The sequence below is a fragment of the Schistocerca nitens genome, chromosome 2 (assembly GCF_023898315.1).
Source record: "Schistocerca nitens isolate TAMUIC-IGC-003100 chromosome 2, iqSchNite1.1, whole genome shotgun sequence".
Taxonomy (NCBI): domain Eukaryota; kingdom Metazoa; phylum Arthropoda; class Insecta; order Orthoptera; family Acrididae; genus Schistocerca; species Schistocerca nitens.
Genome location: NC_064615.1, coordinates 1175876586 through 1175890940, shown reverse-complemented (window position 1 = coordinate 1175890940; position 14355 = coordinate 1175876586). Strand labels below are relative to the sequence as shown.

At 39.8% G+C, this 14355-nt stretch overlaps 1 protein-coding gene across 1 annotated transcript in view; it reads left to right on the top strand.

Annotated features, from left to right (window-relative positions):
* The window catches only part of LOC126235639 (Down syndrome cell adhesion molecule-like protein Dscam2), a 167781-nt gene that overhangs the window by 133345 nt on the left and 20081 nt on the right, over window positions 1–14355 (top strand). Inside the window, exons 10-11 of the mRNA XM_049944352.1 lie at window positions 4597–4782; window positions 12239–12532. Of these exons, the coding sequence (XP_049800309.1) occupies window positions 4597–4782; window positions 12239–12532 (480 nt within the window). The remainder of the gene's footprint in view (window positions 1–4596; window positions 4783–12238; window positions 12533–14355) is intronic.

The following is a 14355-nucleotide window of genomic DNA, read 5'->3' as shown; positions in this document are numbered from 1 at the left end:
TTCGATGAGGACGACCGTGGAGCAACTCAGCCGGCGAGCGACCATCTCGGGGCTGAGAGCGATACGAGGTCAAGAAGAGCAACAACGCGTCCTCCCAAGAATGCGACTCTTTCAACCTCAACATCTGTGACTTGAAAGTCCGGACCAATCGTTCAGCGGCACCGTTTTACTGAGGCGAAAACGGCGCGGATATCAGATGTTGAACAACATTGGCCTTGCAGAATGACTGAAATTCTGCGGACATGAATTGTGGGCCATTGTCGGAAACAATAGTCTGTGGAAGACCTTCAATGCAAAAGATAGCAGATAACGCTTGGATGGTGGCAGAAGATGTCGTGGAAGACATCCGGACAACAAAAGGAAAATTACTGAATGAATCTACCACAACCAACCATCGAGCATTCCAGAATGGACCAGCAAAATCGATGAGCAAGCGATGCCAAGGGGAAGTGGCTTTTGGCCATGCAAAGAATTTCCGCGGCGGAGCAGATTGTTGTTCGGCACACGTCATGCAAGAAGAGCACATATTCGTAATCGCAGCATCGATTCCGAACCAAGTACAGTGCTGACGAGCAAGTTGTTTCATTCGCACTATACCCCAATGTCCTTGGTGGAGAAGCCGTAAGACAGAGGACTGTAACAAACATGGGACCACGACCCTGGACTGATCATTATCAGAACGCAACAGCAAAACACCATGTCGAACAAAAAGTCTCTCCTTGTGAGCAAAAAATCGGCGAACCAATGGATCCTGGAGCCGTGACTTTGACAAGGGCCATTGCGTAACAACAAAACGCAAAACGGTAGCAAGGACAGGGTCAGCAGCTGTGGCTGTAGCTACACGACGAAAATCAATCGGAAATGATGCGACCACGTCATCGGTTTCCGAATCAATGAACATGCAAGCAAGTTCGGAAGAATCGAATGCTCTATCCTCAGCAACAGGCAAACGGGACAACGCATCAGCGTTTCCATGCTTAGCAGTGGACCAATACAAGATCTCGTAGCGGTACTGCGAGAGGAAAATAGACCAGCGAATGAATTTCTGCGCTGTACGTGGAGGTACAGGCTTGTTCGGATGAAAAAGCGATGTCAATGGTTTGTGGTCTTTGAGGATGGTAAAGCGACGACCATACAAGAAATCATGAAACTTAGTAACACCAAATACGAGAGCCAAAGCTTCTTTCTCAATCTGTGAATAATTTCGTTGCGCAGACGAGAGCAATTTGGACGCAAAGGCAATAGGGCGATCATGCGATCCATCTTTGTGCGCAAGCACAGCACCGATCCCGAAATCCGATGCATCTACCATCAACAAAAGGGGTTTCTGGGGATCGAATGGCGTAAGGCAAGTATTTGAAAGCAATGCCAATTTCAACTGGCGAAAGGCGCGTTCGCAATCCGTCGTCCAGACGAACGGAACACCTTTACGGCGTAAGCGATGAAGCGGAGCTGAAATGGAAGAGGCATGTGGTATATATTTATGGTAATAATTAATTTTTTCCAACACACTCTGTAGCTGCTTCAAATTCCGCGGCGAAGGCAAGTCTTGTATGGCACGGAGGTGCTCTGGACTAGGATGTATTCCTTGGGCATTGATTACATGTCCCAGATAGGGTAAGTCGCGAGCAAAAAACACACATTTGTCCTTCCGCAAGCGAAGACCATTTTGTCGCAAGACCTGAAATAATGTTCGGAGGTTGGCTCAAAGTTCTTCCGTCTTTCCGGAGATCACAATATCGTCCAGATAGTTTGCTGCAGTAGGGACCGACGCACAAACAGTTTGCAGATATTGCTGAAACAATGCAGGGGTGGATGCACACCCGAACGGCAGTCTTTTGAATCGGTACAAACCAAGATGCGTGTTAACCACCAAAACACGCTGGGATTCTTCGTCCACTGGTATTTGCAAGTACGCATCTGCTAGGTCCAACTTCGAAAAATATTTACCCGGGCACAGTTTGTCAAAAAGATCTTCCGGGCGGGGTAAAGGAAAAGTTGCAATCACTAGTTGTGGATTCACTGTAGCCTTGAAGTCCACACAAAGTCTCAATTTTCCGGAAGGCTTTGGCAAAATTACTAAGGGTGATGCCCAGAGAGAAGCCTGCACATGTTCAATCACACCTTGTGATTCCAATTCGTGTAATGTTCTTGCGACCTCATCACGCAATGCGTGGGGAACATTGCGCGCTCTGAAAAATTTCGGTTGCGCATTTACTTTCAGTTCCAAATGTGCTTTATAGTTCTTAGCGCAACCAAGACCCAGTGCAAAAATGTCTGCAAATTCTTCACACAGACGAGAAACACTGGCTGAAGGCACAGTCTGGTTCACTGATAGGACCTGATTGACTATAGACAAGTTAAACAACTGAAATAAATCTAAACCAAACAAGTTCACTGCAGCAGAAGAACGAAGTACGTAAAATGACACAAGTTTTGTTTGTCCCTTGTATGTTGCAAGAAGGCTGCACTGTCCTAACACAGGGATATGCTGTCCTGAATAACTAGTTAGCTTAACAGTTTCGGCACGCAACGGAGGTGTGCCCAGTTGTTTGTACATTTCTGTATTGATCAATGAAACTGCAGCTCCGGTATCGAGCTGGAATGGGATCACGTTACCATTTATGACCAAGTCTACAAAAAGTTTATTGTCCTGCTGACGACAAGAGTGACCGTCTCGTGCAACTTGAACTGACACTGGCACAGAAGCACTTGCGACTTGACGTGATTTCCGTCGACGTCGACGCACACTGTTTGTGGGACGAACATAGTCACTGTTAGAGAGAGTGGCACTGGGCGGAGTGGAATTAACGACATGAATTTCCATGGGCGAAGGTTCACGAGCCTGAGTATTTTTGGTTCGATTCCGATTCCGGCGCGAAGCAAAGGGCCTGGAATGGTTGTTAGTGTCCGATCTGAGCTTTTTCTGGCAAACACTCTGAACATGTCCTTTTTTATTACAATAAAAGCAAATAGCTTAGCGTGACGGGCAATTCTCATGCGAATGCCTAGTAGCGCACCGCGGACAGGATTTGAGCACTGTATTTGCTAGCCGGCGTGGCACATGTGGCTGAGAGCCTGGCGGCAGCGGCGCCGCCGGGCGCGAGGGCTGTTTACTGCTCCGTGCAGCTCGCCCGGCGGGCCAGTTAATGTGACACACAGCTGGCGAAGTTTCAAATGATTCCTGAGCAAAGTCAAGTGTGTCTTGCCTATCCAATATGTCTATCACTTGTTGAAGGGAGGGATTGACTAGTTTCAAAATTTGCTCCCGTGTACGAACATCAGAAACGTTCTGTGCAATTGCATCACGCACCATAGTATCTGAATAAGGGAGTCCACATACACACTCAAAAGCACAATCCCTTGTAAGGCCTTGCAATGTTGCAACCCACTCCCGATTAGTGTGACCGGCCGTACGTTTTGTACGAAAGAACGTATACCTTTTTGCAACGACATTGACTGATTCTTTGAAATATGCGTCTAATGCCGACAAAATTTCGTCATAGGACAGAGTTGCTACTTAGCGTTGGGGAAATAATTTCACTATCACACGGTACGTCTGGACGCCGACACATGACAGTAAGTGAGGCTGCCGCTCATTACCTTGAATTCTGTAGGCGGCGAGATGGAATCCAAATTGGCGTGACCACTCTGTCCAGCTTTCCATCGCCGCATCGAACTGACGAAAAGGTGGTGCAACTGCATGTTGTAGCTGCGGTAGCGGTGGGGCGGCGGCGGCTGCATCATTTTGCATTGCACGTTGACCCTGGACGAGCTGTCCAAGGGCATCCAATAACGCCTGCGTCTGCTGATTCTGCAAGCGATAAAATTCGGACAGTACATCTGGAGATTGTGGTGAAGCCATGACACAAGTAAATTAGAGCAATACGACCGTTTGTATCCTCGTCGCCAAATATGTTGTGTCTAGACCAGACAGCCTAGACACAATGAAAGGAAGCCGAAAGGCACGCGCTTAAACTCACGCAGGCTGGCGTGAGGTCTGAAACAGGATACGTAATGAATGCTATAAAGAAAAGTACGTAGCTTCTGGAATACTTAACTTTAATCCACATTTGTAGAACATCGCTCTTGATGATACATGTTATAACCACAATATATATAGCAAAGGATTATGGCGCCTTGCTAGGTCGTAGCAATTGTAGCTGAAGGCTAGGCTAACTATCGTCTCGGCAAATGAGAGCGTAGTTGTCAGTGAACCATTGCTATGAACGTCGGCTGTACAACTGGGGCGAGTGCCAGGACGTCTCTCTAGACCTTCCGTGTGGTGGCGCTCGGTCTGCTATCACTGACAGTGGTGACACGCGGGTCCGCCGTATACTAACGGACCGCGGCCGATTTAAAGGCTACCACCTAGCAAGTGTGGTGTCTGGCAGTGACACCACAATTTGATTCTGTCTTTCTGTGGTTTATATATGTAGTTAACTCTCTACTATCATTTTACCTGTATTTGGTGAGATTTAGTTCTTTATGTCTGACTTACCACTATAACATTAATAAAACATCATCAATTCATTTTGGTCTAAATATACTATGGTCACAAATTGTCTAGCTTAACAATTTCATTAATTTTCACAGGTCTCTATCTCTACCACAAGAGAGAATTTGGCGAATGGGAAAAGACAAAATTAAGAGCTCAAGACTCCAGTTTCATCCTCAATAACCTGCAGTGTGGCACAAAGTATTACTTCTACTTACAAACATTTAATCAACTAGGGCAAAGTGAACCAACTTCCACTCTTACTGCATGCACACAAGGTTCAGGTAAGTGTTACATTATTTCCAGAGAACTTCCATAACATTAAACATATTTTTGATTTTCTATTGTGTTGCTCAAGAAAGTAAATGCTACTTAATTTGTAAAGTCATGTATATGGATTACTAGGCATCAGATCTGAAAACAAGTTCTCGGGTTTGATTCCCAGTTCAACCCATGATCTTTTTGGCCACCAGAGCTGTTCTGAGACGATCCTGCACATCAACAAAACTGCCAATGCCTCACCAAGAAAAACTACATTTCTGCATTTTTTCTACATGCATAAAGCTATTTTTTCAGTTAAAAATATTACTTAACTGAACTACAAATATTTATATAGTATAATGCACACAACAAATTAAATTTGTCATTGTAGTAGAAAAATCATAAGTAGCGTAAATGTTCTACAAGAAATTGAAGTAAAACGGTAATGTAATGTTTATAGATCTATTTTACATTGGTTTTAGAATTATGTATAATAAAGAATCAATTTAAGAATCCTACAAGGTCATGGCACAACTTGGCAGAGATAAAGTATACAATGTGTAAAGTAAAGTTTAGGTGCAAAATATCAGAAACCTTTTTAACGAAAACAGATGTTCTCGAAATAAAGATGACATTAATATTCCTTGCTTAGTTTTTGCAGATGATGTAGCAGTATTAGCAGACAGTGAAATCACAGAAATAAGATAGAAGTTCTGAAAGGATGCAATGAAAAGGCTGGCCTACAAACCCGACAGTAAAGGAAGCACTGAGAATCCATTTACAAAAGCTCAATCGAAACTGAATATTGACACAAACAAAGATTAGACATTACAAAATGGTGATCAATCCAGAAGCTCTGCAGGTGGGCAAAGTTTCATTTACTGACAGAAGAGGCAACCTGGAAAACCTCCTACATGAAGAACGAGGAGTTATAAGGAAAATTCTTGACCTAGACAAAACAGAGAACTGACAGAGGTTGAAGTCCTGTAAGGCAACACAGAAATTCTCAAACCTGACAGCAGACACTGGAAAACAAGGATTTAAATTTTGTGGACATGTTCATAGACTCCCAACAATAAAGCTTATGTATAAGATTATGGCATACATCAAAAAATTAACAATCTAATCATGGATCAAACAAGTGAAAAAGGAAATCAGGAAAGCAGAAGTAGTAGATAGATTCAGTCAAAAGGGATTAACTGTTGGGTAGAATGAGATTCCTAAAAAAGCAGAAACCAAGTAAACTGAGGAAGGAAAAATAGCATATGGAGAGAGAGAGAGAGAGAGAGAGAGAGAGAGAGAGAGAATAAAAGCTGTATGGAAGATCAAGAAAATGAATCTAAAAGCACTGTGACATCCAGCATGATCCACATGCAAACAACAATGACCAAAAACAATAATAATTATTATTATTTTGAGCTTTTCCTCATTACAGAGGCTTACCTCCAACATAATAATTTACTTGGAAATTACAATACAAACAATAAACGTTCTTAAACTATAATCTCAAAATATTTCTCCAGGTGTTTCGATCTTGTGTGTCTTCTTCCTCTGCGCCCATTCTCCTCATTGTGTGCTGTACATTTTGGAGCCAGGTGGTCATAGGTCGTCTTCTTCTTCTCCCCTCCGGTTCCCACTCCAGTATCAGTTTTGGTATTCTGGTTTTCTCCATTTGTCGTACATGCCCGTACCACTGTAATTTCTTCCTATCCATTACGTCATATATTCTTTCTTTTATTTCCATTCTACTTATTACTTCAGTGTTCCTTATCTTTTCTTTCCAGGAGATTCTTGCCAATCTTCTCCAAAAGTCCATCTCTAGAGCTTGTAATTTTTTAATGTGCTTCATGTTAATTGTCCAGGTCTCCGTTCCATGCAGAACCACAGTCTCTAATATGGATTTGTATATTAATTTTTTAGTTCTGCTCATTACATTCCTGCTCCATCAGACTGAGTTAAGCATCCCAATGACCCTCCGTCCGCTACTAATTCTTTTATTGATTTCTGACTCTGATTTTCCCTCAATTTCTAAAATGGATCCCAAATAACAGAAAGTGTTTATCTTTTTGATTTTCTTTCCTTCAATGTATAGCTCATCTGAATCATTAGTCAAGTATTCTGTTTTTTGGTAATTAATCTTCAAACCCCAAGTTTTGTATGGTACTGCTAGTTGATTGCACATATAGTTAGCATCCTCCCCATCTTGTGCTACGACTACTTGATCATCAGCAAATAATAAATGATGTAGGTAAACTCCATCTCTTATTCCTAATCCCATACTATTAAATTTACGAGACCATGTTCTAAGGCTAATATCTATATAGATTTTAAATAATGATGGTGACATGGGACAGCCCTGTAAAAGGCCTTTGCTTGTTCCAAATTTCTGTGAAAGTTTATTACCAACTTTCACTTGGCAAATGTTATCTTTATACATCTGTTGTATTATTTTAATCAAGGGAGAGTTTATGTTTGCCATATGTAGTGCTCTCCAAAGTAATTTTCTTGGAACAGTATCATACGCTTTTTCTAGATCTATGAAAATTAATCCTATATTTTTTGATTTTTCCCTATGTTTCTCCAAAATCTGTCGTAATGTGAAAATATGGTCTACACATGATCTCCCAGCCATGAATCCACATTGTTCTTCTTGGGTACTAAAATTTTTTTCGAGTTTGTTTTTAATTACTTTCGCAAAAATTCTCATTAATGTGTTTGTAACACAAATTCCTCGATAGTTTGAACAAATTTTGCGATCCCCTTTCTTAAATATTGTATTAATGTAACCTAGCTTCATCTAGTTGGGTATTGAATCTCCATGTATCATTTTGTTGAAGAGCTGTGTTATCAGTTTCACAGTTTTGTCACCACCATATTTCAGACCCTCCAGATTGATATTCCCTGGTCCCGGTGATTTACCATTCTTTCCTGTTCTCAATGCCTGAAGTACTTCGCTTTCTAAAATCTGGATCTCATCATCTTCATGTCCTTTATCTTCCCCTGTTCCTTCTTCTAGATATTCTTCTCTGTCCTCATTTAATAATTTTTGGAAATACTCTTCCCATTCCTTTTGTGTTATCAGTTGGAGATTAGTTTTGCTTTTTGTATCCTGTTGAAGCCCTTTCAATACTGACCATGCTTCTTTTGCTCTCCCAAATCCTAATTTGCTATTCACCTTGGCACATGTTCTTTCCCATGCTTCATTTTTTGCCATCCTTATTTTTTTCATCACTTCATTCTTCTTTTCCTTGTATAATGATCTTGTTTCTTCTGATTTATCATTCAACCACTGAAGGAACGCATTTCGTTTTTCTCTAACGAGGACCTCTAGTTCCTCTGACCACCACTCTGCTGCGCGGTTGTGGTTGCTATCTTTTTTACCCAACACTTCTGTTGCTATAATTTTCACATTAGCTTTTATATAGTCATATATTTCCTCTGTACTTCCTTCAAATGATTCAACCAGTTTCCTTTCCATCCTGGCCGCAAAGAGTGTTCTGATACTTTCGTCTTGTAGGCTGTCAATATTAAAAGGTAAATTTTCATCTTTCTCATTTCTCAGTCTGGTTCGTTTTATTTATGTTACTTGTATCACTCCTTGCATTCTTCCATGGCGAGAAAGACTTCATTTTAACTAGATAGTGGTCTGATCCACACTGGGCTCCTCTATAAGATCTGACGTCTACTGCTTTGAAACTACTTGCTTGCCTAATGATGATATAATCTATTATAGAACGAAGTTCTTTGGTGTTCTGTTGCCAAGTATATTTATGAATGTCCTTATGTTTGAAAAATGTGTTGGTAATTTTTAGATCAAATTGTTCACAAATTGCAATCAATCGTTCCCCATTGTCATTATATTCGTCCTCTCCATGTTTTCCTACTATTCTACAACATTCTCTAATTCCTACCCTTCCATTCAGATCTCCCATGATAATCAGTTCCTTTCTTCTTGGGATTTTTTCAATAGTCTCCCTGAGGGTGTCCCAAAATGTACATTTCTCCTTATCTTTTGTGTCGTTCGTGGGTGCATATACGCCAATAATCACAACTTCCCTAGCAAATAATGTCATTTCAACAGTTATAATACGTTGATTGATGAATGTCCGATTTGTGATTCTTTCTTTCCATGATTTCTTTATCATAATGGAGACTCCTGCTTTGGCTCTTACTGCTTTTGATACACCACTCCAGATATGTCCATAATTATCCAGTTCTTCTTCTCCTTCGCCTTTCTTCTTTGTTTCAGAGAGTATGACAACATCCATGTTGAACATGTCAAGTTCTGCAGGTAGTAAATTTATTTTAGTGGAAATACCTTGCACATTCCAGCATCCAAACATAATTTTCCGTTTCTCATCGCCAGTTCGTCGTCCAAAGTTCCAATTTTTCCGAGGCATATTATTAGGTTTTTTAGCATTTTTATGTTTTTATGTGAGTGAGGAACTGGCCCACTGCACAACCCCCAACCCGGAGGACCAGGTAATTTTTACTCAAGGGTTTCTTCCTTTAGCCTTTGATAAGCCAATATCATACTACAAGGCAACAGTTGCTAGTTTTGGTCCACCCCGGGTATTTTATTTCCCCGGTACCCACCATATCTGGTGAGCATTCCCCTATCCGCCACCTCCACATATAAAACTCCACATATAATAATAATAGAAATAAAGAAGAGATCTTTATAAATTACCAATAGTGCACACACTAGATATAGAAGAAAAAAGGCCTAATTAAGAGTTGAGGCAATATCCCTTTCAAGAAATATGTTTCATTATAATGTTACCTTTCATTTATTTGTCTTAACTCACTGAAGTCAAGTTTAACAGCTGTGTTGTGTCCTATCAACAAGATTTTAGATTTAATAGTCTGCTTTCACATGAGATGCTGCAGTCTCTGGCAAACAAATTTTGACATTGGAATACCGTCTCTTAACCTATACCTTGAAAAACCTTCAAAATACCTAGATGGTAATCTGTTTCAGTGCTCTTAATATGCTTCTTCACCTAGAACTTAAAAACAATTGCTACTTTATGGTGTATCAATATCTCTGCTACATTTGGCACCAAAATCAGCTGCACATTCTTCAAGACAAGACACAGAGCTTGCATTTAAGGCATTTCCTGACAGGAAATTAAAGTTAGATGAAATACTTTTATATGTTCTATTGCACTTATTATTCTGTTAAAGACTTTAAAGCATCTTAGCTCGAACAGTTTTGCTCCAGTTTCCAGTTGGCAAAAGTAGGATAGCTTCGGTCAAATACCATATTTGCTTCAGCATCAGTTTGTCAACATTTGAAATCCCACAATACTATAATGCAGTTGCAGCAAGAGCTCCAGTGTTGTATATGAGCGAATCTTGCAGCAGTTGTGTGAACCGAGTGCACTGTTGCCACATGAACCACGTTACTGATAGACACCTGTTTGATAGTAGTCATTTCTTCATCATTCTGTTTGGATTAAATGACACTGTAGTAATGGCACTGTGACAACAGCTGAATTTACAGTTGCCAGCTGAGGAGGTAGGTTTCTTCTTCTAGGCATAAGATAGAAACCCGAGGGGTGGGAGAACTCATGGACCTTCCCTGCTTAATTTTTAAAACGCATTTTTTTAAGTCATCAGATTTCGTGGCCCCTCAGTGCCTGTACCCATGGTGGAGGCTTATCCTGCCTTGCTCCAGGTATGGTCGTGTCTGTTACTTGCCTCATCTTTCGCATTTGGCAATGATAAATTAATGTGAAAAATTCAAAGTTATGGTGAGGTTATGAGTACACATTAAACTGTAGGCCCTGCTAATGGGGTGTGTAAGTCAAAAGGTCACACAACAACAAGGGCATACGACTTCCAGCAGTACCATACCCAGTAAAGCATTGCAGTGTTCAAATCAACCAGTCAGTTTAGAGCAGATTTGGTATTATGAGAAGATCAGTACTTTAAAAAGGTATCCATGGATCAAAATCTTTTTCTTTTTGTACATTAATCCAGTGGACATGCATAGTCTTTAAGGCCATCCTAAGCAAGTTATCGACATACTGTGGATAGTTTAAATGATCTCACACAGTCTCATAATTTTACTTACCTACAGCCAGTCTTAATGATCTAACTTAAATGCTGTGCTGACATATGATCTGATCTACAGGTTGAATATTAGCATTATTAATGTACTAAGTACTGATAATAATTCATTGTGCAGTGAAGGAAATGAGCAACTGCAAGACAAACAAACAATAATTTGACTGAAAGGCACATAAACAATAATGTGACTTAACTATTCAATGGTAAAGGGGGATGCACAATTAAAACATGTATTGCAAATGGTGAGCACACTTTGAGAACATAATAAATTGTTGGTATTACAACGTGATGACAAGTGTGGTGATCTGTTAGTGTGGCTGCCACTTACCACTAACAGAAAAAGCAGATGTACCACTGAGGCTGCAAAGCTGTCATCTAACAAACTGTGAAGAGGGCTACAGTCTCCCACCATTATAGGTGCCAGTTGTCACACACTAGCTAATTAAAAAACCACAAAATGATTTAGAAAACTCATATGAGATAGTCTATAACTGAACGTTTGATAGATGTGCTAAGCAACTTAAGTACTAGATGATTTTTCTTGCCGAAAAAATTCTTGAGTAACACCTGAATATGAGCTGTTTGCTTATCTTTACCAGAAATACTTGTAGTGAAACATTATTTTACAACAGACAGGTACTTCACACAACTGATCACTCAATGTGTAGTGTGTGTTGGATGCATTGTTTCCAGTTCAGTCTGTATGAAGAGATGTCCTGATAGGTCAGTTTTCAGGGTCACCTGACATTAAGAAGTTAGTCTTTTTTTTTTTTTGTGAGGATATTCTTAGTATAGAATTAAGGTAAGTACCCTGAGAAACCTTCAGAACCCTTGTGACTGGTTTGTAGTATTTTCTTCTTTTCTTAAACATATTCTTGTGTTAACTGGTCATTTGTTTCTGGTCATTTGCACCAAGTATAGAGTTGTTTTAGGTCTATATTTTTATAACCTAGAAAATTTCTATTTGACAGTGATCTGGACTAAAGTAAAATTTGTTCCTAAAAAGTTGGTGATATCTTTTAAGTGAAAAAGGAAAAACATCACAGGTAGGCCAGAAATCTCATGCCTAGTCTTCTAACTACCATGTAATTTGAGGAATTTACTATTATTTTTCAGTTACCTTTTTATGAAGTACAGTACAGTTGTTTATGTTCAAATTATTTTTCTTTATTATAGATTTTTTAACATGTGTAATGTTTTGTTGTTGGGTACATATTGGATGACTCTTCATCCCATCATGGGAAATAAAAGATGCCCAGGATTTGTTGTACCTTTAGTGTTTTGAGTACAAGTGAAGTAATTCTTTGTAGGCTATCTCTGGCATAAATGGTTGCAGATATATTTTCATGTGTTTTATTACAAGCTTAATTTTCCAAGTGCTAATTAATGACATTTTACTTTCAGCACCAGTTGCTCCAAAAAATTCTGATCTCATAAAAGTTAATTCCAGTTTCATATTGTTAAATTTAACATCATGGGATGATGGTGGTTGCCACATAACGTCTATTGTGATTGAATACAAAGTAAAGGATGAAACCATGTGGACACTTGTATCAAACAATGTCAAAACAGAGCAACTTCAATTTATTGTCCTGGATTTAAATCCAGGAACTTGGTATAATTTACGAGTTACAGCTCATAACAGTGCTGGCTCAACTGTGGAACACTATGACTTTGTTACCCTCACACATTTAGGAGGTATGATAATCAGTTTTTAATTGAGTTAATGTAACAAAACTTAAGAGCATGTTGCCATAATTCCTGATGCAAGAGTATGTGTAGTTTGGAAAGCCAACATTTACTCATCTGTGGATATTTGTGTTGTAGAATCCATTTATAAAAAAATTATGCAAGACAAGGTGGCCTTCTTGAACTGTTTGGCAAAGAACGTGGCCATCCTGAGTGTGTTGTAAAAAAAAACTTATATCATGTTGTGAAATTTAAAATTTTCCTGATGAATTAAATGTTTGAAGAAATTTCGGGATTTTATATGGTTGTCGTAAACTTCATTCCACAATATTTCAACTGGACACCTGCCAGTCATCTTCAGGCAAGCCATAGAAGACTGACAAAGACATTCTCTGCTCCGCCTTATATAGTGCGCTGATAGTATTGCTGCACATGCATCAGAGTCACGGTGACAGAAGGATCACACCACCCAATGGCAGCGCCCTCACTTGTGGAACTGCAAGGATCAGCTTTCTTCAGTGTTGCCACTCATTCCGGTTATCGGAGTATTCTGGCTCCTTCATCTGGAGAAAATCTTGGAGATGACGGGATTCCACACATTATCCAACTGGTAGCCGCTGTCGATATTCATGAGATTTTCGATGGATTCTTTTATAACAGAGTCCCAAAAAAAATGTTGCTGTGGCCAAAATTAATTTTTGTTATAATCCATTGAATGTCTGTTGGAGATACAATTTTCCGCAACTGCAGACTTACTGGGTTTCAGAAGGCGAGTGCAACGCTTATGTTATGTGCAACATTCTTTCAATATGCACGTTGTTTGTCCTATATAGGCAGTACCACACTTACTGCCTTCCACAACAATGAATAATTCTTTACTGATCCCGGAAGGTCCAAAATCTTACATGGTGTGTGGAAAATCACTTTCACCTGAAAATTATTAAGGCTTCTTGCTATTTTGAAGGAAATATTTCCAATGATGGAAATAAAAGCTAGGGACTTTGCTGGCACTTTCTCCTCTTTATCCACTTCCCGGTTCTTGGTTTTAGGTGAGGATGCCCTGTTAATTTGCCAGGTGGAGTATCTATTGTCTCTTAACAATGTCCTTAAATGTGCAAGCTCTTTAGGTAAACTATTTGCATCTGACACTGTATGGGCCCTGTGTACAAGGTTTTTAAGCATACTCATGGTTTGGGATGGGTTGTTGCAATTTGAGGAGTGCTAGTACAAATCAGTGTGATTGAGCTTTGCGGTAAACAAGATGTCCCAAAGAGCCGTCACTCTTTAATCAAACCGAAACATCCAGGAATGGGAAACAGCCATATTTCTGTAATTCCATAGTAAATCGAATGTTCTCGTGAATGGAGTTAAGATGATGTAAAAACTACATTAACTTATCTTCTCCATGGAGCCACACCATGAAAGTGCCATCCAAGTATCGCCAAAAAACAGTTGTTTTACAAACCACTGATTCAAGTCCTCTTTCCTAAAAATTCGCCATAAAAAAATGTAGTCACTAGGGGAGATAAGGGGCTGCCCATGGTGATACTGTCAGTCTGTTCAAAATATTCTTGGATTAACATAAAATAGGTTGAGGAAAGAGCATGTCAAAACAAAGCAGTGACATCTGACTGAAAATGTTTATCCATTAGCACCAACGAATCAGCAAGAGGCCCATTTGCAAAAAGAGATAGTATGTTAAAACTCACTAGAAGATCTGAGCTACTTAGGTGGACAGCCTCCAGTCTTTTGATAAAATCAGCAGATTTCCATGTATGACATAGACCTTTGCCAACCAATGGTCTCAGCAAGAAAGCAAGATGTTAGATGAA